The following is a 27,071-nucleotide window of genomic DNA, read 5'->3' as shown; positions in this document are numbered from 1 at the left end:
AGGCAGAACACCATGGAGTCAGTTCGTGGTCAGGCAAAGCCCTTCACTCATGGCTGGCACACGGAAAAAAGAAGAGACTGGGGTCCCACGATCCCCTAGGTGGCACCCTTCCAGCGACAAACGGCCTGCGAGGGACCCTCCGCTGTGAGACGGTCCGAGCCTACACCTGTGGGACGGTTGCACCGCCGCCCAGCGGTGGCACCTGAGCCTTCCCAGACCCTCGGATGGAAGGGACGAGTCTCCAGGTCGCTGCAGAGCGGGCGCAGCCTCTACGCGGGCCCTGCTGACCAGGGACGCCTGGCCTCCCGCCCCGTCTCCCGGCGGGTGCCCCGTCCACCTCAGGCACGCAGGGAGTCCCGGCCCCCAGCGGCGCAGCAGGGTAAACTACGGTACCCAGAAGGCTGTGCTCCGCGCGAGCGCAGGCGCCGGGCCAATCACGGCCCGCGACCGGCGCCTCCCGGAAGGCCGTGCCGGGGCGGGACTTCCGGGTGGTGGCCGTCGCGCCATTGGTCTCAGCCTCCGAGGCCTGGGGGTCTGGAGTTCCGGTCTTGTCCTGCGGACGCGGCGCCACAGGCACCGTCCCTCGGCCGGTCCGCCTGCGGCGTGAGTCCTGGCCGCCCGCGGGCCTCGCCTCGCCCGTCCTCAGCACCGGGGCGGTCACAGGGTCGCCGGGCCGGCGCGCCGTTCCCGGGAGCTGCCCGGCCGCCGGGTCCGGAGCGCGCCGTGGGCCCGCGATGGCCGCGCGGGTGAGTGCAAGCGGCCCCACGGTGCGGCTCCGGAGGAGGGCGGGCTCGGACACGGCGGTGAGCACCGGCCTCCTGGCTCCGGTCGCCTGGGCCGGGCGAGGGGAGGGCGTCCGCGGAGAGGAGACGTGCCCCGCCCGAGAGCAGCCCGAGGTCGGAGGGCCAGTGCCCGCGGAGGGCCGGTGGCCCTTTGCCCCGTGCGCCCGGGTCCTGAAGTCCCTGCTCTGGGGCAGGGCCGTCGGCGTCTAGCAGGGGGAAAGGTGCTCGGTAACTGGCGTGTCCCTGGCGTCTGACAGGCCCAGAGCGCCCAGGGACGTGGAAGCCGGCCTCGGCCCTGTCTCCAGGTGGATGCCAACGCTCCCGGTGCTGTCTGGTGAGGGCGGAAGGCTCTGCCTCCTCGGTCCACGTGTGCGTTAACTGTTTCCCAGAATGACTTAAACATACTTAGGATCAGTAACGGGTGGACGTGCTGCACAACCGCAGCGCATTAGAGCCGCTCTGACCTGAAGACCTGTCAGGGTTCCACGCCGAACTTGGACCAGAGTCACCTGTTGTATTCTGCCTCTGGTGGTAAGATATGTGAATTGGTGAAGCTTCTTAAGCCCCAGGTCACTTACTGTGATATTAAGGTTGATGAGAGGAGGTGAGGCACTGTGGAAGGATGAGAAAATCCCCTCCCAAAACACTAAACAGTGGAGAATTTGTCTTAAAGTCTCACAACAGTAACTGGTCAAGTGGGATCTGTTTTCCTGATCTAAAAATGTAGGCTCAGAAAGGATAGAAGTCTCTTAAGCAGAAAAAATAGGAAGTGACAGTTTTGATGTTTGGATTCAGACTCTGTGGATCTGACTTTGAGCTGGGGACTGGCAGTCATTTGAACACAGAATGTTCTCAGCCTGGGGCAGCACCTGCCTGCACCAGGAAGATGCAGATTGCACTGGTGGGGTCATTATCATCGTTTCCTCGCTCCTCTGATGTCCTAGAGCCCTTCTCTCTACATCTCACAGTGCAGAGGTTGATCCCATTGACTGTTCTTCATAAGCAGCATCTTTCCCTTACATGGTATTATGTTGAAGCAGCTCCTCCTTCCTTCTCCGGCCCAGCATGGAGCATGGCCCTTGGGAAACACCATGTGATTTAGGCCTTGATCTCTTTGCATGTTTTTCAGTGAAACAGACTCTCCTGTCTCTTGGAATAGCCTCACGACCAACAGTGTTCCCTGTGTTTGACTTTCCAGGGGTCTGTGACCTTCGAGGATGTAGCTGTGACTTTCACCCAGGAGGAGTGGAGACAACTGAACCCAGCTCAGAGGACCTTGTACCAGGAGGTGATGCTGGAGAACTGTGGGCTCCTGGTCTCACTGGGTAAGGCCTTCCACCTCCAGCATGCAGCGGACCTGCTGCCTCCTTCACTCCACCCTGGCTGCTCCAGAAGCCTCTGGATCCAGCCTTCTTCCCAGGGCTTCAGTCATTTACTAGACTCACCTCTTCCTGTCTGGTGTCCTGAGTCTCTCTGGGCAGTGGAAGTAGGGCCCTTGGGCTCCCAGGGTGCTGTGGAGAAGGCGACAGTGGAAGGAATGGGGAGGCTTTCAGGACCCAAGGTGAGGTTTCAAGGGAGAACCTGAAGACCACCACAATTTCTCCTGGCTCCTGCCACCATATCCAAACAAGGGCCTTTTCTTCCTGAGCCAGTTTGCAGCATGAGTGGCCTTCTGGTCCTTGCTGTGTGTGACCACCAGATTCCTGGTCCTATTGTCTGCATGTTTGTATTTTTCCTTATTTGCTGCTGGCTTTTGTGGGACACCCTTGAGGTAGCAAATGGCAACCATGAGCCATCCTTCCCTCAGCCTCTCACTCGGTGCCCAGCGTAGATTGGCCCCAGTCTGTGGTTCTTTTTTATGCCATCTTTCAGTGGGGAGTCTGACTTAGGAGCAGGGTTGGATCAGGTGTCCCCAGTAGCCCAGTGTGCAGGGTGGTGTGGGATGCGATCTTTGCTGGGAAGGGGTTTGATAGAATTAGATACGTAAATTCTTAACAATAAGGAGTCCTCTCTAACCCAGCCGACCTTCGCTCACCTTTGGTGCTCCGGCTCAGACTCCCCACACTCCAGTCTTTGCAACTTCCTGCCCTTCCTCCCCTGCCCTCCTGCCTGCCGCAGGACAGCACTGCAGTTTTCTCCTTGTGCTGTGGTGTGCTCAGGGTGAGGCAGCGTTCCACTCTGCTGCCCTTTCTCAGCATCTGCTCACCAGAGCCTTCCTGAGCACAGTCTCCAGGAGGCCCCGCCCCCATCACATGCTGCTTCTCCCATCTCCCTGTATTTATTTCTCTCCTCCTAAGCCAGAGGCTCTCAAGTGGGGAGCCCTTCCGCACACATGGGGTGACGTGGGAAGATGTTCTTGGTTTTTACGTTGGGTTGGGGGTATTACTGGCATTTAGTGGGTGGAGACCTGGGTGCTGCTGAGCGTCCTTGTAATGCACAGGACAGATCACCACTGCACACGGGACCTAAAAATCAGTTGGCGGAGGTTGGACCTGTATGAGAGGAAGCACAGACACCCCCTCACCTGCCATCAGGAGACCCCTGGAGAAGCCATTCTTGAGGACTAATCTGGTCTGGAGACATGCCCTGGACAAGCAGTCCCTTGAGGACCTTTTTCCTGCCACTGAGATTTGTTGAATGAAAAGTCTGGGTTTAGAGCTGAATCTAGCCCAGCCCCTTTCCCTGACACTTGCTGATCCCCTTTCACCAGAGCGGGAAAGTACAGAGGTGGGACTCAGGTGGAAGGTCATAGGGTCGTTGTCGGCACTGCCCTTGGAAAAGATTAATCTGCGTTAATTTGCCTGAGTTGGATGTGAAATCTCCAAAACCGTGTGCTAAGTAGACCTCTGTTGTTTTCATTGCCAAGAGTTAGGCATTAGATGAGGAAAGGAAAACTGACTAATACACATACCTTTGCTCTGAGTGGAGAGAGATTTTAGATGTCTGTTTTCCCCTAAATTACTGCTTAAATATTGTTCAGGTTTGAGCTGACCCAGTGCATTCAACCTGCTTGCCTAGTCCTGTGGACGTGGTTAGCCCCGATATGTGCCAGCTTCTGAGTGCATACTGGGGCACAGTGGTCATCCAGTGTGGATGGCCAGCCTTGTTCCAGGTCACGTGTCAGTTTTCTGTTTGTTCTGGTGGGAGAGGCTTCATCCTAAGGACCGGCTGCTGGGCTTGAGGCCTGAAGGAGATGGAGGGTGTTTACTGCTTTTCACAAAATCCATGTTTCTCCCCTTTTTTTTTTTTTTCTTTTGTCCCTGAATAGGGTATCCTGTTCCCAAACCTGAGCTGATCTTCCAGCTGGAGCACGGGCAGCAGTTGTGGACAGTGATGATAGACCTCTTTCAGAGCACCTGTCCAGGTAGGAGCCATGACCTTGGCTAGTGGAGGCCCTGCAGGCTTGAGGCAGGGAAGACACTGACCTCAGTATCTCTTGGGAAGCATCGTACTGTGGCCTCTGGGTTTTGTAGCCATGTTGCCCTTTGACCTGTACTCCTCTGGTCAGCCAAACCCATCAGCTTGTTCCAGGTCCTGGGAAAGAGTGAGGTTGGTGAGCTAACACCTGGCCAGGGCTCCAACTGTGTGGTCATGAAACCTGGCTTGGCTGTCATCAGCTCTGAGGCCCTACCTGGCAAGGTCAAAGACTCTCGTGGTTTGTACATGAGGGTGATTGAGTTGGTACAAGGCTCAGCGGCTCAGCATGTGTAGCTGTGATCTTCACTGTCCCCAGGTCTGCGTGGGGCATGGGGCTCTACAGGTTCTTTCTCTCATCAGCCTGTTGTCTTATGGTTTTTCCACTATTCCCCCTTCCAGGGACACCAGTCCCCTCATGTTCCATCCTAGGGAGCTAGGCATTGGCCACAGTTGGGTCCGTGTGCTGGGATAAGTGGCTGAGCTGTGTGTTCAGGGAGAACTGACGGTGTGATTGACATTTCAGTCCACTCCCTTCGGGTAGTCCTCAAATGTGCAGTCACTGTAGTCTCAGGCGTTGGGTTGTATCTGGAAAGATTTGTCACCTGCTGCGTGAACACAGAACAGCAGCGTCCAAGTATAGCAAAGGGCTCCTTGAAAGTAAGCTTTATTGTTCATCTCATGTTAGTCGAGCCAATGAGAATGCCTCATATTTCCTCTGAAGCCTGAGGAAGGGGGCTTTTCTCTGCCAATTTTCTTCTCCAGCTGTGTTCTGCCTGTCCTCCTTGCCACCTCGCCTTCCACTGGACCTGAGTGTCAGACACCAGCAGACACTGCCCCTGTCTTCCTGCTTCTCCTGCTTTGTCAAGGAGACTTGGCTGGCTGTGTTCCACATTTGGGCTTTTGAGGCACTGTTGCCGTCTGTGGGTTGGCTGGTGCCATGGCAGAGTCATGGTCTGTGCCGTCTGTTTGTCCCTTGGCCTGCTGAGTCAGCACGGGGGTCCTTGTGCAGTGTCCCCCCAGCCCCTCAGAGTCACCTTCTCCCCTGTTGGCCTTGCCTCTCCACTTGTGTATCTGAAGAGCCTAAGAATGAAAGCTTGGTCTTGCTCACTTCACTTCCCAAGCGCCAGTGACCGGTCTGCCACCCACGCAGGTTAGACTGCAGGGTGTCTCCCTCGGTCCTGACCTCAGCCGTCCAGACAGTTGCCGTTTGCCAGGCATAAGGTTCCGGCATAGGTCGCTGCCGTGTCGGCACATGTTCAGGTTGGAGATGACGCGTCCCTCTCAGTACTGCTGGACTTTCAGCCCACACACATGCGTCTCAGGCTCTGTGGCTTCTCTTCTCCTGATGGACGAGCTCCTGCCCTGGCCATAGCCAGTTCCTGTGCTCACAGCTTTCCGTGGATATTCTTCTATGCCTTTTTTTTTTCCTTATAATTTTCTATTTCATTCTTTCTCCAAATAAAAATATGTTATTCAAGTTCCTTATATTTGAAAATTAAACAAATGTTCGTAATTTACACTATATTCGTACGTTCATTCCTTTTCTGTGTATTTAATTGTTTACATGTTTTTATGCTCCTAAGCAGTAAAGCTGTAAGTTTTCCAATTTATTGATCATCTTCACATGTGTAGGGGCATTTTTAATAATGAATCTAGGATTAAAATGATTGGATTTGAGACCACAGTCATTGAAGTTTGTGGGATCATTCTTTTTACTTTTTGGTACCGGGGATTAAACCCAGGGGCACTTTGCCACTGAACCACATTCTCAGCCCTTTCTTTTATTTTTTATTTTGGTCTAACCAAATTGCTTAGGGTCTTGCTAAGTTGCTGAGGCTAGCCTTGAACTTGTGATCCTCCTGCCTCAGTCTCCTGAGCTGCTGGGATTACAGGTGTGCACCCTACACCCAGGTGTATGATCATTTTTACTGTTTATAAAGGACCTATACCAATTTGCTCTTCAGGAAAAAATGGTGGATTCTATCAACGTATTTCTTGTCCAGTATTTCATAAGCAAATTGCTCAATTTTTGCCATTAAGTTGGCACAAAATAATGATATATAATTCTTCCATGGATAAATTTTAGTTTGCTTTTCTCTTTTTGTTTATAGGGATTCTTTGTATGTTCCTGGTCATACTTACTGTTTATCAATTGTATAAGCTACAAATATATTTTTGTAGTTATATTTCTCTTTTTGTGGCTCTCTTTAATGTGTCTTTGATTTCATATAGGTTTTATTTTTTTATTTATTTATTTATTTTTGGTTCCAGAGATTGAACCCAGAGGTGATTAACCACTGACCCACACCCCCAGCCCGTTTTTAATTTTCATTTTGAGACAGGGTCTCATTAAGTTGCTTAGGGCTTCATGGGGCTGGCTTTGAATTTGCCATACTCTTGCCTCAGCCTCCCTAGACACTGGGATTATAGGCACGTGCAGCCATGCCTGGCCAAGGTCTTCGTTTCAATAAAGTCTAACTCATGGCTTTCTGTATAGGACTAATCACTTTGTCTTATGTAAAACATGTTTTATCCTGATGTAATCATTCACTACTTAGGTTTTGCTGATCTTAGTTTGGTTCAGAACATATTATGAGATATTAGTGCTTTCACTGTCAGTTCCCATGGGGATAGATAATTTTAGTGCTCTGTTCAGGGAACAGCTCTCCTCCTCACATTGAGCTGCCATGCTTTCTTCTCCATCCACCAGACCTCCGTATGTGTAAATGGGTCTCTGAGCTTTTGTTCTTTCTTCATTGCTAGTCTCATTGTCTTTGTGCCAGTCCCTCATGGATTTGGGGAGAGTCATCAGTTTATATTAATTCTTTGTTGATGTAGACCTCAATGTCTTTATATGCAGTGTTAAAATTTTCTCCATCAAAGGGCCCAATAAAATCTTCTTTCTCTTAAGTTGTTATTGTTGGGTGTTTTGGCCACAATGGCCAGATAGCTAACTGTAACACATAGCAGTATGTGCCTGGGTGTTGGTAACCCAGGAAACTCACCAGAGCCTGCGTGCCCAGGTTTTCATTGACACTTACTGACTAAGCTCAGTTGATGGAATCACCCACCATGTGGCTCAGTCTCCTGCTTCTCTCAACTGAGGTCCAGCTTACATGTTGTGTCTTAAGCCCTCCATCAGACATGTTTTGTCTTTCTGGTGTGGACAGATCTTTCCCTAAGTCATCTCTTTAGGATAAATTGTTTAGGGGTCCAGATTGAGTTAACTGTTTGCGTAAACTGTCACTTGTAATCCTGGAAGCCCACCATGATTTGAAACAGGAATTCTAGAAATGCCTAGTGTTTGAGGTTTTATGTTGATCAAATACCAGACATGATTTTTTGCTGTGATTTCTCATCACACACTTCCTGTCTTCTACGTGGGCCATGTTCCTTTCGCTTTCCTGGTGTCCCTGGAACAACACAGGATGGCGTTGGTTAGAGGAAGCTTACCCCACACGGTTTCCCTAGCCATGTGCAGGCTGCAGTTGTAGGGCCTCTCCCCCATGTGGATCATCTGGTGCTGCAGGAGATGCCTGCTCTTGATGAAGGTCTTCCCACACTCTATGCACTCCACTGCAGACCCTCTGTGTGCTGACTGACCTCTCCCCAGGTCTCCCTTTCAAGGTGTTTGGGGTCCAAGGGCCAGGAAGAAAGATGTTCAAACCTAAGGTTCAGAGGTAACAGAGTGGACAGAGAGGCTGTGTTTTGAGTTCCATGTTTTCACTGAAGTGAGGATCTTGTCCTTCTGTGTTGTTATTAACAGGCCCTGTTGTGTGTTGAATTTTCTTTCAGGTGACAGTGGAAAACCTCAGGCCACCGAACCTACTACTTGTGAGCCAGCCTTGTCTGAGGGTGCCTCACTCCAGGGACTGTTAACACAAGGGGCCTCAGGGTGCTCCCAGGTGGTGGCAGCCAGAGGTCAGGATGGGCCATCAGCAGTGCAGGAAGGACTCTTGAGACCAGGTGTAGAGCTGCAGGAGAGGCTTCCTGGGAAAAGTATCCCTAAACCTGGTGGTTCAGGGGCAGCCAAGGACACACATTCAAGGATGGTACAGGAAGAGGAGGAAAACATCTTCAAATGCAGTGAATGTGGGAAGGTGTTTAACAAGAAACACCTTCTTGCTGGACATGAGAAAATCCACTCTGGAGTGAAGCCCTATGAGTGCACGGAGTGTGGGAAGACCTTCATCAAGAGCACACACCTCCTGCAGCACCAGATGATCCACACGGGAGAGAGGCCCTACGAGTGCACAGAGTGTGGGAAGGCCTTCAACCGCAGGTCCTACCTCACCCAGCACCAGCGCATCCACAGTGGGGAGAAGCCCTACAAGTGCAGCGAGTGTGGGAAGGCCTTCACCCACCGCTCCAATTTTGTCTTGCACAGCAGGAGACACACTGGAGAGAAGTCCTTTGTGTGCACTGAGTGTGGGCAGGTCTTCCGGCACAGGGGAGGTTTCCTCAGGCACTATGTGGTCCATGGTGGGGAGAATCCCTATGAGTGTTTTGAGTGTGGCCAGGTCTTCAAGCACAGGTCCTACCTCCTGTGGCACCAGCAGACTCACACGGGCAGGGAGCCCTACGAGTGCAGCGAGTGTGGGAAGGCCTTCCTGGAGAGCGCGGCCCTGATCCACCACTACGTCATCCACACCGGGGAGAAGCCCTTCGAGTGCCTCGAGTGTGGGAAGGCCTTCAACCACAGGTCCTACCTCAAGAGGCACCAGCGCATCCACACCGGGGAGAAGCCCTTCGTGTGCAGTGAGTGTGGGAAGGCCTTCACCCACTGCTCTACGTACATTTTACATAAAAGGGCCCACACTGGAGAAAAACCCTTTGAGTGCAAAGAATGTGGGAAAGCCTTTAGCAATCGAAAAGACCTCATTCGCCACTTCAGCATCCACACTGGGGAGAAGCCCTACGAGTGTGTGCAGTGTGGGAAGGCCTTTGCCCGCATGTCAGGCCTCACGAGGCACAAGCGGATTCACAGTGGGGAGAAGCCCTATGAATGCATCGAGTGTGGGAAATCCTTCTGCTGGAGCACAAACCTCATCCGGCATGCCATCATCCACACTGGAGAGAAGCCCTATAAGTGCAGCGAGTGCGGAAAGGCCTTCAGCCGCAGCTCATCCCTCACCCAGCACCAGAGGATGCACCGTGGGAGAAACCCTGTCAGCGCAGCAGAGGAGGGGCCCCCTTTCCCAAGTGCTCATGCCTCCGTCACCCTCCGAGAACTCCTTGTGGGAAAGGACTTTTTGAATATAACCACCAAGAGAAATCTACTGCCAGAGGAAACATCGTCCTCAGCCTGTGATCGTTCATGCCAAAGAGAAACCCCTCAGGTGTCTTCACTGTGAGGAATGTCATGTGTCACCTGAAGACTCAGTTGGAAATGGGTTGAGAGTTCACCCAGGAGAGAACTAGTGGTTTCAAGCACACAGGACGACCTTCAGCTGCGCCTTCCTCCTCGTTTACAGTGCAGTGTTATCTCAGGAACTGTTTCTAAAAGGAGGGATGTAGAAGAAGATGAAATGCAAACACAGGTGTTTTCAGAATTTTCTACTAAGCTGTGGCACTTTATCATTAATTTCTTAGATTATCTGGGGCAAGGGGTGTGTAGTTTCAGAGGTAAAAGGCCTTGACTTTGTGTGTGTGTCTTATTGGTATTGAATATCAGGAAAGTTAGTTGGGGGAGTCTGGAAATGTCATTGTATGCCTTCTGTGTTCCGTGGTGTTTCTGTACTCCTGAGGACCATGGCTCTATGAGAAATGAGGGGCTTGAGCCATGAAGTGCTGTGTATTTAAGGCAATAAGAACTCACGAGTGAGGGGGCTGGGCTGGGGCTCAGTGGTAGAGCGCTTGCCTGGCACATGTGAGGCACTGGGTTCGCAGCACCACATAAGTGCTTAAGTAAGTAAAATAAAGGAATGTGTCTATCATCTACAACTAAAAAATATTTTTAAAAAAGAATTCATATATGAAGCTGGGCTGGTGGTGCATGCCTGTCCCAGCAGCTCAGGAAGCCGAGGCAGGAGGATTGCGAGTTCAAAGTCAGCCTCAGCAAAAGCGAGGTGCTACGCAACTCAGTGAGACCCTGTCTCTAAATAAAATACAAAATAGGGCTGGAAATGTGGTTCAGTGGTCGAGTGCCCCTCAGTTTAATCCCTGGTACCCCACCACCACCAAAAAAGAAAAAAAAGAATTCACATACTAATGTACTGTGGTACCAGCTAAGACTATTTAAGGGCTGACGGTTTTTTAAAAACAACAAACCCTTTTTCACATAGTTTTTCAATTTATCTTGGAGGGTTTGGTTCTGGAGATCGATCCCAGGGCTCCCACGTGCTAGGCAAGTGCTCTGTCATGGAGCTATACCCAGATCCCTTTTTCTTTTCCTTCCTTCCTTCCTTCCTTTAAGTTTTGTATCATCAGGGTCTTGCTGAGTTACCCAGGGTGGCCTTCAACTTGTGGTCCTCCTGAATCTCAGGAGCAGGGATTATTGGCATGTGCCATTTCTCCTGATTCTTTCTGTGGTTTTAAAAACCTAACTTGTGGACATTTTCTTGGTTTCTGTGTATTGATTGTTACAGCTGTATGATAGTTCTTCAAACTGCGTAAAGTGATTTCTCTATTATTTAAAACTGATTTAGCATTTCTAGTTCCTTTAACTTTTTCCATATTCGTTTTAGGATAAGTTTGTCAATATTACCAAAAAAGTCTTGGTAGACTTTTCATAGAAATTAAATCCGATGATCAGTTTATTGAGAATCCATCCATGTGGTGTGTTGGGTCTTTCAGTTCATGAATATAATGTGTGTCTATTTAAGATTTCCACATTTACTTCATGAGTGTTTTATAACTTTTAGCATTTATAAACCCTGCACATTTCTGTTAGGGCTCATATCTAGGGCTTTTTGTTCATGTTTGGTTGTTTTAATGTTTGTTTGGTGTTGCTGTGAATTTTCAGTTTTCACATGACATTTGAGAATATGCAGAATGATGATGTCCTTGTGCACTGTTTTGCCATTGTGCAACCTTGCTTAACTAATTATTTCTAGCTCATTTTTTTCACAGAATCTTAGGGATTTCCCACCTAATAATGTTCTCTGCAAATCACTCTATTTCTTCCTCCTGATCTCAGTAGCATATTCGCTACTTTTGTGTGGTTAGGGCATAAGCGAGGGTTTCCCACATGAGGAATGAAAGCCATCCTTGCCTGGTCCTTCAGACCAGAGCAGAAACGTTGAGTTTTTCCTTGTTACGTACAAACGTTGCTTGTCGTTGCTGTGGAGAGACAGGCTGGTTGTGATTGCCAGGGCCTTGCATGCTAGGCACACTCCCCACCATTAGGCTGTATCCTCAGACACAGAAAATGTCCCTCTGTTCCCAGTGTTCTGAGGTTTCGTCATTATGAATTTTGTCAAATGCCTTTTTTATATCAAATGATAGGATCGTGTGATGTTTCTTCTATATCTTATTGATATAATGTATTACATTGACAAGAATTTGGAATATTGAGCCAGGCATAGTGTGTACGCCTATAATCATCAGCAACTCAGGAAGCTAAGGCACAAGGATCAAAAGTAAGAGTTTGAATATTGAACCAGCCTGCATTCTCAGAATAAACCACTGTTTGTGGAGTATAATTCTTTTATATATGTATTTTTAGTTGCTGATGAACCTTTTATTTATTCACTTATTTTTATGTGGTGCTGAGAATGAAACCCAGCATCTCACATATGCTAGGCAAGCACTCTACCACTGAGCCACAACCCCAGCCCTATAATTCTTTTTATATGTCATATGACATCATTCCATTTTTTTGTAATTTGGTGAGGAAGTTTTTCTCTATTTTTTCATGTCCCTCTTCTAATTTTTTGAGTGATAATGACATATATATGTATGTGTGTGTGTGTGTGTGTGTGTATTACTCCCCCACCCCCACAGTACTGGGGGTTGAACCCAGGGACACTCTGTTACTTAGCTAATCCTTGTTTTTTGTATTATTTTGGTTTTGTAAAGACAGGGTCTGGCCAAGTTGCCCTGGCTGGCCTTGAACTTGGGATCATCCTGCCTCAGCCTCCTGAATAGCTGGGATAACAGTTGTGCGCCACTGTGCCTGGCTGGCGTGTACTGGACTGTATGTTTAATTAGTGTCATTTATTCTTGTGATGGTTGATAGCATTCTGTAGTAAACTGTTGTGCTAAGATTTCTTTTTTTTAGGCTTTTAGGTTACTTGTTTATTTTATTAGGTATAAAAGTACTCAAAGCACTTCATGGGAGATAAGTTTTGAATTTTTTTTTTTTTTTTTTTGGTGTGGTGCTGGTATCTGAACCTAGAGGCTTGCCCATGCTAGGCATGTGCTTTATCACTGAGCTATATCTGTTTCATGTAAGTTTTCTAATTTATTTCTCTTATTGTTGCAAGTATTTCCTTAATACCCTTTTGTTGACTGCAGGAATAGGTTGCCCTTGCTCTTAAGCCATCCTCCTGCTTGCGCTTCCCACAGGACGCTGGGATTACAGGTGGGACCACTGGGCCATCTTCTGTTCTCTTTTGATCTTCATCAGTCTTAGATAATCTATCATTTATCTTAGACACAGAGCACATGTGTCTTCTTGGTCCTTTCAAATTAATCAGCACTTTGGGTTGTTGATTTTTTTTTCTTTTTTCTGTTTCTGTTAATTCACTCGTTTCTGCTCTGATGTGCATTATTATATCTTTTCTTCTACTTGGTTTCCTTGTGTTGGCTCTTAGCAATTTTCTTATGTGGGAGTGATTATTGACTTGAGGCTTTTCAGTTTTCCAATGTGAGCAGTTAATTCTGTAAATTTCCCTCATAGAACTATTATTTCATTCAATACTGAAATTTCTTTTTTCATTTCTCTGTGTGTGTGTGTGTGTGTGTGTTGCTTATGGAGCCCAGACCCTCATGTGGGGCAAGTGTTATCCTACTGGGCCACACCCCCAGCCCCTCAATTCTGAACTTTCTTGATTCCTTTTGAGACTTAGTCTCTGATTCATAATTATTTAGAAGTATGCTGTTTAATTTCCTAGTATTTCACATATTTCCTGCTGTTACTGATTTCTGATTGTTTTACATTTGACCTGGGTTTTGTTGTTGTTGTTTGTTTGTTTTGTTTTGTTTTTATTTTTATGAACCAGCACATGGTCCATCCTGTTAGGTGTGCTGCCTGAGATGAGCCTGTGTTCTGCTTCCCTTGGCTAGAGTGTCTGTACATGTCTGCTTGTCCTGTTGATGATGGCATTCAGATATTCTGTGTCTTAGCTGATTTTCTGACTAGTATTTGTTTTTTGTTTTAAATCTTTGTCCAGTGTAGTTTTCTTTGTAAAACTTTATTGAGGATTTTAAGTCAGATATCCAATATAAGATAGCTTGAATTGTTTCAGCTTGTCTTTGTTTAAACCTCTGGTTGACTTTCACCTACTCTGGCCTTTCACAGGGCCCTGGATTTGACATTTTCCATCTTGACATCGCTTCCAGGACCTCCTTCCAAGACCTCCAGTCTTGCAGAGACTTTTGTGGAGTTCAGCTTCCAGGTCAGGCCCTCGAACCTCAGGGCTCCCACCCCTCTTTCCTGGCCTGGTGTGGCGTCTTGCCTCTCAGATGGCGGCTGCTCTTGTTGGAGTTGCTCACCGCTGCAGTGCTGGGAGGTCCCAGGCCCAGCTGGGGAGAAGACCCTCATTCCTCTGCTTTTCCTCTAGATTTACATCGTTGTCCCTCTCATATTTCACATGATCGAGTCTCAGAGAGGAGAACTTGTGTCGCATTTCTATCAGTTGCTGAGAGAGTCCTGTTGATTGATGTCTTGAACTGTAATTGGGGGATTGTGTATTCTGCATTAGATTTCTGTCCCTGGGTCAGAATGTGTGAGATGATCTGAAAGGAGGGAGGTTTCTCTGGCTCATGATCTTGAAGTCTCGGTCCATGGTTGCTTGGCTCTTGTTTGGGGCCTCTGGTGCGGGAATGCCTCACGGCAGAGAGCCTGTGGTAGAACAGAGCTGCTCACCCCGGCAGACAGCATGCAGAGGGAGGAGGGGTGCCCTGGGACCCCACGTCCCCTCTGTAGGTCCGCCTCCTTGGGGTCTGTCACTTTGCAGTGGCACTTGGGCCCGAGGAGGACAGGAAGACTTTTCCTCCCTTAAATTCTGTCAGGGTTTATATCACGTAGCTCAGTGCTCTGTGGCTGGGCACATATGTTGAAGACCGCTGTCATCATTTATTGACCCTTTACCACTGGGTAATGTCCTTTTATGCCACTGTGAGTTTTCTTGGCTGACTTCTGTTTAGTGTCTTTAATCTTGATTTAATCTGTTTTGTGTCATCATTACTGTATTTTTTTAATGTTTGTTTAGTTTACATTTTATTTGGATTTTTAGCCATGTCTGTCATTTGAAGTGAGCTTCTTATGAACAGTATACGCTTGCATCATGCTTTTTCATTTATTTTGGATATTTCTGACAATTTGTATATTTAGACAATTTAAAATGACTACTGATGTTAATGCTTTTATCTGCCATTTTAATTTGTTTGTGTTCCCTATTTATTGTCCTTTCTTTTTTATTGTTTTTCTTGGTGGAGGGTGGGTTCTCTTTTCTTGTAGGTTAGTGTGTTTTTTTTAGGCGATGTAAGGTATCTGAAGGTGTGTATTTAATTTGCCACAATTTCATGGTATTCGCAGTTTACATTCTGTATAGCCCCTGTCGTTGCCTGTTAGGTTTTCTTTGTTTCTCTTCGGATGCTCTGCGCCATATTGGGAGATGTGCTTTCTGACTTGGCGGTCAGACGTGCCCGACAGGCGTGAGAGTGTTCCTGCCCCCGATACCCAGGCTGTTGGTTTTTCTCCAGATCCCAGGTGGTCTTCCCTTCTGTTTGGTGAGTGTCCTGGGCTTTTTTTCTGGGGTAGTTCTGCTAGTGACCGCTAGTTTTCTTCGTGTTCTTCTGTTTCTGAGGGACGTTTTTGTGAGAGAGAGGATCTGGGCTCCACAGGCCTGGCCCTGGGTAAGCCTCTCCGTTCCACTGTCCACTTTGGTTTTTTCCTTTCTTTTTTCTCTTCTGATTGTTCACTTCAGCTTCAGATAAGGAGTCCCCTTCCGTGTAGACCATTATTTTATTGCAGGTTGTCATTTCTGTCAAGCTGGGTTCAAACGTTGTTCCTTGTCTGTGGGGTTCGGAAGTTTGATCGCGTGTGTGATGTGGAATGTTTGGAGTTGCTTTGTGGCTTGTGATTAGTACCGCTGGTCACCAGAGCTCCTGACCAGATACCACTGCAGTTCTGAGGTAGTCCTGTAGTGAAAGATGACCAGGACCAGAGTGGGACGTTGTCAAGTTCATCTCCCAAATAGGAATCTGGTTGTCCAACATTGATTCCCAGATCCAGCATCTAAATGTCTTAGCAGAGATGGGACAGCAGTGGAAAGAAATGACCTAAAGGAACTCTGGGAGAAAGAAAAAAACTATTGTAGATGTTAGTTTGAAAAACCATGGATGACCCAGAATTCCATAATAGGGCTTATATCAGGTGAAGGGTAGGAGGCAAGGGAGATGTCGTATTTGCTTGGAGCAAAGACTAAGAGTAACATGATAGGGTTAGGACAGGACAGGATGGAAGTTGGCTACGCAGACAGACTTTCTATACAGGCACCCATCTATACAGGACTGTTGGCCGCGGTACTCATGCAGTAGAGAAAAGGGACTCTGCCCACCCACAAGGTTGTGCTCCAGGGAGGCAACTCTTCAGGGATCCTCAGGGGTCCTAGGGCCACACAGGAGTATGGATACACAGGAGATGGAAGTGTGTCACGAGCCAGTGCGTCCCAGCTGGGGTCCTTTAGGATTGAGTCCTTCAAAGAGCAACTGGAAGTACAGACTCTAGCTAAAGAACGTGGGTAAGTTCAGCATAGTGGTGCCTGCCTGTAATCCCAGTGGCTCAGGAGGCTCAGTCAGGAGGATCGTAAGTTCAAAGCCAGCCTCAGCAACTTGGTGAGACCCTGTCTTTAAATAAAATATAAAATAAAAAAGGGCTTTGGATGTGGCTCAGTGGTTAAGCACCTCTGGGTTCCATCCTCAGTACAAAAAAGAGACATGGATAAATGTCATGAAATTAATCAAATTATACTTTTATGGACGTTCAAGTAGGCCACAGTGATGACCACCGATCTCTAAAATGTGCTAATTTAGAGAAGAGAACACCTGTGAGAAGTGAAGGTGTGAACCTGCAGCTGGTGGGCCTCAGAATGAGGACTTCTGTGCCTGGAAACCCTCAGCTCCCTTCGACCACTCTTCCAAGTAAAATCTTAATGTCATTTAAGCCCTTTATGAGGCACTTGTCGTCCCTTCATCCAGGTCGTGGTCCTCCAGCTGTGTTGTGGAACACTGAGTGTTCGAGGGGTCCATGAGATGGAGGGGTAAACACTTTCACCCACCCCAAACAACGCTGCCCTGGGGGAGAGTTTAGAAATAAGAAATCAGTGGACGCACCAAGAAAGCACCCTGCGTGCAGGTCGTCCTGTGGTGCGGTCTGAACTCGGAACCTCATGGTGATTTCAAGCTGGAGGAAACAAGGCTTGATCCAAGCCCACCCTTCTGAGGACCTCCACAGGCTGCTGCAGAAGGGGTGCTGGCCGCTGTGTCGTGAAGAGCCCCAGGGCATGCTCCCATTGGGTCAGACTGTCTCGGTGTCTGTTCTCTCTGCTGGAAGGCTCATTCCCAGAGCTGGGCTTGCCAGGTTGGTTCTGAGGTCCCAGATCTGGGGAGATCAGGGAGGTGGTCTTTGAGGACCCGCCAGCCCTTTCTGTCACTGTGCCACAGTCTTTGGAAGAAGCTGCTGTCGTTCCATGTGTTGTGGTCACTCACTTTGATCCAACTGTCTTCTTGCTTGACCAAGGCAAAAGTCTTAGGGAAAATCGGGTCCTCTGGGTCAGGCTCACCTCCAGTTTCTGTTCCTGGCCTGCGGTGCTGGCCAGCCGCCTGGTAACTGGGTGCTTTCCCCACAGTCCAGTGAGCTCAGCTCTGCGGCCTCATCCAAGGTCTGGGCTGCCCTGTCGGCCCTCGGAACGTGACGTTTCCTTCACCTTCTTTCTCTCACAGGCTTGGCCCCTGTAGCGGTCTGTGGCCTACTTGTCCCCATGCCCTCACGCTCCCTTCACTCTGGGCACCTTCACCTGACTTGAGGCTCCCAAGTGCTCTTTGTCCCCTTCTCTGTTGCGTCTTTGCAGTGCTGGCCCCGCCTGGGCCTCGGTCCTCTCCTGCCTCAGTGTCTTCCCTTGCGCTCCAGGGCTCTGCAGCCTGCCTGGGCCCTGTTTCCAGGTGGGCTGGTCGTGCCTGCGTGCCTCTTGTGGGCCGAGTGCTGTGCGCACCTCAGCTCTTGCCTCTCGACCACCACTCTGGCACGTTTCCTGGCCAGGACCATTAGGCACAGAGAGTGGAGGTGGCCAGGGCTACACAGACAGGCAGCTGGAGTCTGGGGACTGGAGGCCACTTAATGTGCTGCAGGCTCCCAGCCCTGCCCGTTTCCTGGGTCTCCACTCGTGGGGAGGGTCTTTGTTCTTCTAGTCACTGTTCTGTAGGGGGTTTGGGTGGTTTTTTGTTTTTTGTTTTCCTGGCAGAAGGGATTAAACCCAAGGGTGGTGATTAAACACTGCCACATCCTCAGTCTGCCCCCCCCCCTCCTTTTTTTTAATATAGAGACAGGTCTCACTGAGTTGCTGAGGGCCTTGCTAAGGTGCTGAGGCTGGCTTTGAACTCGAGATCCTCCTGCCTCAGTTTCCTGAGCTGCTGGGGTGACAGGCGTGGCCACTGTGCCATTTCTGTCTTTAACATGCCACTCACTCATCTGGAGCCGGCTGTTCCTGTTTGATGGTGTATTTGGGCCATCTCTTCAGGTTGGGTGAGGTCAACCAGATTCGGTCTTTGTGGTGGCATTGTCTGTCATAAGTGGAAATAGAGGTGTGGGAGGGAGGGGGTCGAGAAGCCATGACGGGTCCAGACCAGGTGTGCTGTTTGGAGTGAAGACCTCTCTGAGCTCCCAGCTTCAGCCCCATTGCCACACCGGGCGCACTGCGCCCCTCCCCTCCCTCAGTGTCCCACATCCTGCCCCTGCCCCTGCCGTTCAGGTATGTTTGGTGCCGGCCACATGCACAGCAGCTTGTGTTTAGGAATTTTGTCCTTCAAAGTGTCACCATGTGTGACAGGTTGACCTTGAGGCATACCAGCAGGGACAGGAAGTACACAGTTGTAGAGGTCGTGATGAATGACAGTGGGAGTACTGGAAGATCACCTCTAGGTTTATTGATCTTGGAAAGACCCAGGACTCAGGATTCTGTCACACTCGCAGCTGTGACTTTTATCACAGCCAGAGGAGACATAGCAAACCCCACAGAGCAAAGAGCCTCCCGGGGCAATGTCCAGAGAGCCAGAGTGTCCTTCTCGTCCTGCCTCAGTGGGGTCACAGATGGGCCTTGTTGGCATGTCACCTGGGACTGGGCTAGCATGTGAGAAATGTCTCCTGGGAAGCCTGTTGGGAAACCCCTGCCAGGGTGAGTGTTGGGCACACTGTCCTCTGTCCAGCACATACCAGACTCTGGACCTCCCGAAGGGTTCTGGTGTTCATTGTGAGTCCCATGTTTCCACAAAAGACCTGGCCACACAAAGCTGCCTTCTCTGGAGCTGTGGGAAGCCTCCCAACATCTCAGTCCCAAGCTGCCACCAAGGCTCACCCTGTGAGCTGCAGGGTGGTGGTCTCTGGCCCCACTGTGACTTCTCCTCACAGAGACCCAAGTGATACTAAAGCACTGTGTATGTTCGGGTGTCTGTCACTTTAAGCAAGTACTGTTTCCTTCAGTGAAAAATGAAGATCTTAATTTCGAGATGAAGACGCATATAACTGTTGTAATAAAAAATCCAAGCCACAGTGGAACTTGTTACAAACCACCGGGACAGGATTTAGTTTAGTTACAAGGTACAGAGGACACTGCTGAGAGAAGGACTTGGTGCTGGTACACGTGTGTACCTGTATGTGTGTGCCCAGTGTGTGTGTACCTACTGTGTGCATGTGTGTGATACACACGAATGGCTGCGAATGGTCTGACCTGAATTCTCCCTCCACTTGCCTTTGTCTGTGAAGACAGAGTGGCCAGGGGGCGAGGTGTATTTCCATGGTTTATACTGAAACTCCCTTTACTGCTGCTATCTGAAGCCTTGGCTTCAGCGGAGAACTAAGGAATATGACACTCATAACAGTTCCTGCATCATTAAATGCAGATAACTTTAAAGGACATTATTGCAGACACTCGTGGGTCTGTTGGTTTTATGTCTGAGAGGGAGTCATTGACCCCAGCTGAGAGGCCCTCTGCAGACACTTGCTGGAAGCATCTGAGGATGGCTGTCCTGCCTCAGCTGTGGGAAGCTAGTGCCTCCTGCAAGGTCTAGTGATGATGTCACTGTGTTCTGGGGGCTAAGGATTTTCAGTCTTGGCTGGGGTGTAGCTCACTAGCACACACAAGGCCCTGGGTCCACCCCTAGCAGCAGCTCCCACACACAGGGTGTTGGACATCTTAACAGTGGCATGGTCTCAGCTAGGTCAAGTGGGCAGCTTGTCTTGCCTGCTTGGAGCAGAGGATTGTCGTGCAGGGAGGATCCAGTAGTCAGACTGTGGGTATTTCCTGTCACTGCTCTTACCTGTAGGGTGGCTACGGAAGTTCCTGGCCAAGGTAGGAAGAGACTTCACATAAAGAAATCCTATCTCCTTGTGTTTCTTGGGCTGTGGGCAGGATTCCATCCTGCTGACCACTCCCTCCATTCTTGACATAACTCTTTCCTTGGTTCTGTGCATCCTTCTCCTAGGTCACTCCGTCTTTTCCCTGCTGGCTCATCCATGGCTGGCCACCTATGTCATGCTGGAATTTCTAAGTCCCTGGTCTGCTTTGCCTACCAACACCTAGCTTTATCTCCCCAATCCTGACCTTGTATGGTGCTCTAGACCCGTACACCAATGCCTGCTGTCAGCCAGTGGGCTGTCCACGAGACTTAATTAAGGTCAGTAAATGGTTCCCACTTGAGCTGTGCCCTGCACCTGAGGTCCCAGCTACTCAGGAGGCTGAGGCAGGGGGATCTTTTGAGCACAGGTGTTGGCAACATAGTGAGACCCCATCTCAATGAATAAGTGAGGGCTGGGGTGTAGTTCAGCAGCACAGGGCATTGGAGGCCCTGGGTTCCATCCTCAGCACCACCCACACTCACACACAAACACCTGACCCTCTGCATTAGAATCCCTGCCACTGGGCTGGGGATGTGGCCCAAGCAGTATCGCGCTCGCCTGGCATGCGTGCGGCCCGGGTTCGATCCTCAGCACCACATTCAAACAAAGATGTTGTGTCCGCTGAAAACTAAAAGATAAATTAAAAAAAAAAAAAAAAAAAAAAGGATCCCTGCCACTTGAATTCTGTCTCTGCAACTGTGAGACTAATTTTTTTTTTCCTGTACTAGGGATTGAACCCAGGAGCACTTTACCATGGAGCTACATCCCCAGCCCTTTTTATATTTTATTTGAAGACAAGAGTCTCTAAAAGTTGCTGAGGGTCTTGTTAAATCCTCCTTCCGCAGCCTCCAGAGTAACTGTGAATCTTGTTAGAAACCTCCTACCAGTTTTGCAACCCAGAGAGTCTTCCATCTCTGGCACATAAACATGGAGGTAGACAGCACCCCATCTCCCAGGTTCTGTGGGAGGGAAGGAGCCTGACTTCCCTGGGTACCTTGATCCAAGTTGCAAACTACCTACTATTGTAAACAAAGAAGTTTCTTTTCCCCTCTGAAGCCAAATTAACTCAAGAGTCACAAGGTAAGTTAGGATGAACTGTGTGGCAACTCCTGACATGTCCCCTCACTTGAAGACCATTATGTATTTCGAAAACAGCATATAATGGTCTGCTTGGGCATATGAAGGGTGAGGTTTTACTCTGTCTTTGCAGTGTCTTACTGTATAGCCGGTGATGTGAATCACATTCTGATCTAGTGTTGTTCAATAATACAACTTTTCTTAAATTGGGTAGGTGGGATGACACCCGTAATCCCAGCTAATCTGGAAGTCCAGGCAGGAAGATCACAAGATTAAGGCTGGCCGCAGCAATTCAGCAAGCCCAAGTCTGAGAAAGGGCCGGGCATGTAGTTGAGTGGTAAGAGAGCTTGCCCAGCAGCGCGGGGCCGGGTTCAACCTGCAGCACCAAACAGCAATATGCCACCCGGCCCGCGCCACCCAAACCACGCGAGAGCTTCATTTCTCTACGACATTTGTTTTCTTGGTAGAGAGCGAGCGGTTTTACCCATCTTTCCCCAACACGAGTGACACACCCTCACTCGCAGGCTCTGTCTATTGGTTACGGAGATTTTTTTTTTTCAAGTATAAACGACATATCCCATTTCCCGCCTAAAAATATTCAATTTCGAATGTTCTTGGAAGCCTCCATACTTGCCAAATATGTTCTGCTTTTCCTACATTTGAGACCAAAATTGCAAACGTTACAGGGTTCGCAAAGACACCGAGACCAGGACCTGGCGGCCTGATACTTGCACCCCCAGGGTGACTGCCTCAGACCCGCACGTGCGCTTGAGCCTGCCCTGCCTCAGCCTCACCCTGGCCCCGCCCCTGCTTAGCCCGCCTGTTCCGCCTCATTGGCCCATGCTCTGATAGACACGCCCAACTCCTGTCTTCATTGGGCACGCTGCCGATGGCGTCAGAGATTTCGACCAGTGGGAATGAGGAACCTTATCGGCCCGCCCTGGAGTCTGGGGACGGCTATAAAAGGCCTACTGCCCAGCTGGTCAGGACTTCCCGCCACTTACCTCTTGCTTACTTTCGTGTTTCCTCGTGGCCGCTTTTCACAACCGTATGCACCCCGGCCGCCAACTCCAAAGGGCTCAGGAGGGCCCTGGCTCCCCCTCATCCGTATCAGCATCCACCCGGAGGCGGTGAGGGGGGAGCAGCGGAACCTGTGGGCAGGGGCCCAAGGGCCAGCCCCTGGAGGGCTGGGTGCGCTGAAGAAAGAGTTTGACACCCCTCTCTTTCCCTGCCCCCGTGCCCTCCCTCCCTCCCCATCTCCCCCCCTCCCTCCCCATCTCCCCCCCTCCCTCCCCATCTCCCCCCCTCCCCATCTCCCCTCCCAGGAGCTGCAGTGGGCCAGACGCAACCCGGAACCCCCGCCGTGTGAGTGCTTAGCCTTGGCGTCTGGAAGGGGAATGGAGGGGCTTCCGAGGGCGCCAAGCTCGGCCTGGGCGAGTGGAGTGGAGGGTCGGCGCCTGGACGTGCGCTGCTGGTTTCCAAGCAAACACCCCTGGCTGGGCCCTCAAGACCGGGAAGAGGACCTCGGGCCCCTTACTCCCCTCCACCTGCAGAACTGGGGCTCCTTTCTTCCTGTCCACTTAGGAAGCCCTTCACAATCTATGACCTTGAAATCGGGCGTCCTCTGGGCAAGGGCAGATTTGGGAACGTCTGCCTGGCTCGACTGAAGGAGAACCATTTCATCGTGGCCCTGAAGGTCCTCTTCAAGTCCCAGATCGAGAAGGCGGGACTGGAGCACCAGCTGCGCAGGGAAGTCGAGATCCAGGCGCACCTGCGGTAAGGACAGGCTCTGCCTGCGCCTCTCACGCTGGCTCTCTACACCTGTTTCCCCTTCCTGCTGCACATCCCAACCCGGCCTTTCCCACTGCCCCCAAGTAAGCCCTTGGCCTTGATTTTTCTGTGCTGCTCATTCCAGTTCAACCATATAAAGTTTCCTCCCTGGGTGGACATCCCGATCCTGACTACCGTCCCTGAGCCCAGCACAGTTTGCCCCTTGTGTGACCAGTCACTGGTGATAGCAGCAGTTTTGGGCTCAGGGAGAAGTTTGACCCACCCTCTGTCCCTCCTGCAGACACCCGAACATCCTACGCCTCTACAACTATTTCTATGACTCTCGCCGGATATACCTGATTCTGGAGTTTGCTCCCAGGGGTGAGCTCTACCACTTGCTGCAGAGAAGGGGCCCCTTGGATGAGCAGCGCACAGCCACGGTGAGGGGGCCTGGGCTCTGGGGGCCTTGGGCTCACTGCCGGCCTGTGGTGGGGCGTGGGGGCTCTGTGGCTGGTCAGATTGCCGTTTAAGTTGATTTCTGAATTTTATTCTGAGAATTTTAGATAGTGAATAATCCTCACATTTTGATACTTTAATTACCCTATGTGTATCCAGAATATTATGTTGCGTTGAGTCTCTGAACATCTAACTCCATCTTGTACAAATATAAGGAGCCAAAAACACTTATTGAAAGGCTATGAGGGATTTACTAAATAAATGTATGGAACTCATAACTAGAAGTTTTTTTGTTTTTGTTTTTGTATTGGGAGAGGGGGAATGGATTCTGAGAATTGAACTCAGGGGCACTCAACCACTGAGCCACATCCCCAGCGCTGTTTTGTATTTCATTTAGACACAGGGTCTCACTGAGTTGCTTAGTGCCTCACCATTGCTGAGGCTGGCTTTGAACTCATTCTCTACCTGCCTCAGCCCCCAGAGCCTCTGGGATTACAGGCATGCACCACTGTGCCCAGCAGTAACGGGAGATTTCTAGAGGGCACCAGGACAGGACCCACAGCCATGGCCATGCCAACAGTGGTGGCTGGGCCGCTTGCTGTCAGGATGAATGAGTCTTTGTTGCCTCCTGATCCTCCTATTCCCTTGGTCAGGACTCAAGTGTTTTGGGAGATGGTGATTGGCTCAGTGGAGGTTCTGTCTGGCTACTTGCTGTGGGAGGGCAATAGGACCTGTCCAGTTCAACATCCGTCCTTTCCCCTTCCCAAACTGGACCTCTGGTGCCACTAAAAGGTGGTATTGGGGTGAGTTGCCAAGAGCAAGATTCCTCTGCACTCCCAAGGTTCACGAGGAGCATTCTGTCTGATGGGAAGTGTGGAAGGCTTGCCTTTCAGATGCCTTCACTTTGTTCACAGATAATGGAGGAGTTGGCAGACGCCCTGACATACTGCCACAACAAGAAGGTGATTCACAGGGACATTAAGCCAGAGAATCTGCTGCTGGGGCTGATGGGTGAGGTGAAGATTGCAGACTTTGGCTGGTCTGTGCACGCCCCCTCCCTCAGGTAGGTCAGATCGCGGTTGGGTGGGCCCCGAGGTTGGGTGGGCCCCGGGTGCCAGTGAAGAGTGGTCCAGTTGAATTCATTGCAAATGTAAGACCCAGATACAAACCTGGGTTTGTACCTGAACACTGCCATTTTAAAGTAGAAAAATGGTCCAATATTTCCTGGGCTGGAGATGTAGCTGGGTGGTAGAGGGTCTCTGGGTTCAATCCCCAGTACTGCAACTTAATGACTTATTGTGGCCCAACTGGAACTTTTATTTTCTGATCTTTGTTAATGTATGACTTTAGCAATAAGATTTCATGTAAATACCTAATAACTTATGGACCATTGCCCATACTTCCAGCAGTGCATTGTTCTGTATGAATAGATTAGAATCCATTCACTGGGTCCTTAATGTACCATCACTCTGTTTCTTGATGCTGAGAATATTTTTGTGAAAGCGTTCTGGATCATGAGCTAAATGATTGCATGAATTTCAACACACATTGTTATGGTCCCGGTCCTTCTTTCTCTGTACCTTGGTCCATGTTAAACATTGGTGTCTTCAAACCCCGGTGCTTGGGCAGGGACTTCCAGGATTTCTCTGATCTGGGCCTCTGCTCAGTGCTCCCCTCTCCCTCCACCAGGAGACAGACTATGTGTGGGACTCTGGACTACTTGCCCCCAGAAATAGTGGAAGGCAGGACCTACAATGAGAAGGTGGACCTGTGGTGCCTCGGGGTGCTCTGCTACGAGCTGCTGGTGGGACGGCCACCCTTTGAGAGCCCCTCTCAGAGCGAGACCCAGAGGCGCATCCTCAAGGTGGGATGGCCACACAGCGGGCATATACGGGGAGCTGGGTGGGGGCAGCTGCTGAGCCTGGGGGGACTGGGGCACACACATGAGGTCACCTGCTACGGTCCCGAGGAGTGCCTCAAAGAGGCACAGAGAACATGGAGCAAAGAAATGAACCAGACTTCCCTTGTTTCTCCTTGGCCTCATCAGGTGGATGTGACGTTTCCCCCCTCCATGCCCGAGGGGGCCCAGGACTTTGTCTCCAAGCTTCTGAGATACCAGCCCTCAGAGCGGCTTCCCCTGGCTCAGGTCCTGGAGCACCCCTGGGTGAAGGCGCACTCATGGGGGGTGTTGCCTCCCGGTGCTCAGAAGGCTTCCTGAGCCCATCTACCTCTGTCCTTCCTGTGCACCCAGGGAAGGCTTCCTCGTTTGTCTTTTTAAATATAGGATGCTAATTAATAAAGACTTGAGTCATTTACTACAAGGGCTATTTGGTTGTGTGCGATGATGCACAACTGGGCAGAGTCTTTATTTTTTTGGAATCAGGAAAACTGCCCGAGATGGGGCCCTCTTGGCCTTGGAGATGGTGGCAGGGTTCTCCTTGAGCTCTGGTGGATAACTTCTGATAAAGGCCCTGGAGGTTCCCAACCTGCTGCCTATCAGTGGTTCCTCCTCTCAACTATTCCCCATGTTTTCAGGACATTTGTAACAGGGACCATCATCACACCAAAGCTTCACCCTCTGGAGGCACCTGGTGTGCTGCCATTTTTGAAGTAAAAGTAGTTCACTGCATTCCAGGGCCACAGGATTCCCAAATGCACCCACAGGCACTCCGTCCTGCATCATCTCTTTTTTTTTTTTTAGAGAGAGAGGGAGAAGGAAAGGGAGAGAGAGAGAATTTTTTAATATTTTTTTTTTTTTAGTTTTCGGCGGGCACAACATCTTTGTTTGTATGTGGTGCTGAGGATTGAACCCGGGCCCCAGCCCCCTGTCCTGCATCATCTCTAGTAGCAAACACAGCTTCTCTTCTGAGGTCTGTCACTGTGCCTGCAGCAATCTCAGTGTCCCCTTCCAGACTTGTCCACAGTCCCACGTGGCAGCCTCTGTGCCTCTGTGAGAAGCTGACCACACCTGAGTCCACCTCCAGACCCAGCTGTGAGGTCCAGGGTGTTTCCTGTACAGTGCAGCCATCACTTCCGCCAGCGGTCCTTGTGACAGTTTGCCTTGAGCAGGGTCTCCCCTGTGGCCGTGTCCAGCCAACGTAGGATGATTCCTGGTATGACGGGAAGTACCAGTGTCAATCATGCAGATGATAGAGAAGAAAAGCCGGCTGGGGGCTGTAGCTCGGTGGTAGGATGCTTGTCCACCGTGCAGGAGGCCCTGGGTTCCAAGCCACCCCTGCAATCAGGAGTAAAGGCCACAGTCAAGGGCCAGGCACAGTGGAGCACGTCTGTAATCCCAGCAGCTCAGGAGGCTGAGACGGGAGGATCACGGGTTCAAAGCCAGCCTCAGCAAGGGTGAGGTGCTAAGCAACTCAGTGAGACCCTGTCTCTAAATAACATACAAGATGGGGCTGGGGATGCAGCTCAGTGGCTGAGTGCCCCTGGGGTTGAACTCTCTGGTACCAGAAAGCAGTCAGGTCCTCCTGGCCCTCTGCCTCAGGTGAGCAGCTCCCCCTGAGTCCTCAGCAGCAGCTCCGGGACGCTGGCTTACAGTCTGCATCCTCAGAGCTTGCACCTCTGCTTTCCAGCCTAATCCTATCCGTTTTCTTGAGTTTATGTTTCGATTCAACACTTGGTGATTTTTTGAAAAGGAGCTGGCTGGCTGTATGGACCCTGCAGTTTCCACATCCGAAGAGAATGGACTCATCACTGCTTTGGGCAGGCTTATAAAGAAAGCAAAATCACTAGGGCCTCAACCCTGGCCACCAGATGCTGGTACCTTGGTTTACCTT

The 27,071-nt window shown here is 50.2% G+C and overlaps 1 protein-coding gene across 10 annotated transcripts; it reads left to right on the top strand.

Moving 5' to 3' along the window:
* The first annotated feature begins 517 nt into the window (after positions 1–517).
* On the top strand, positions 518–25,603 carry LOC124084051 (zinc finger protein 264). Of its 10 annotated transcripts, XM_046430942.2 has the most exons (9): positions 526–746; positions 1,981–2,107; positions 4,051–4,146; positions 22,380–22,419; positions 22,639–22,830; positions 23,126–23,264; positions 24,195–24,343; positions 24,970–25,144; positions 25,328–25,603. In XM_046430942.2, exons 1-9 carry the CDS (start codon positions 735–737, stop codon positions 25,496–25,498), a joined length of 1,101 nt encoding a protein of 366 aa, XP_046286898.1. In that variant the 5' UTR covers positions 526–734; the 3' UTR covers positions 25,499–25,603. The 10 variants fall into 10 exon arrangements, 6 of the variants coding, with proteins under 6 accessions (XP_046286896.1, XP_046286898.1, XP_058430721.1 ...); XM_046430944.2 differs by lacking the exons at positions 526–746; positions 1,981–2,107; positions 4,051–4,146 and adding exons at positions 9,558–9,739; positions 13,663–13,759; XM_058574739.1 differs by lacking the exons at positions 526–746; positions 1,981–2,107; positions 4,051–4,146 and adding an exon at positions 9,558–22,184.
* The last annotated feature ends 1,468 nt before the right edge of the window (positions 25,604–27,071 follow it).

The sequence above is a fragment of the Marmota monax genome, unplaced genomic scaffold (genome assembly GCF_021218885.2).
Source record: "Marmota monax isolate L192 unplaced genomic scaffold, Marmota_monax_Labrador192_F-V1.1 WCK01_AAM20220418_F8-fsc00215, whole genome shotgun sequence".
NCBI lineage: Eukaryota > Metazoa > Chordata > Mammalia > Rodentia > Sciuridae > Marmota > Marmota monax.
This window is presented reverse-complemented; position numbering and strand designations above follow the sequence as displayed.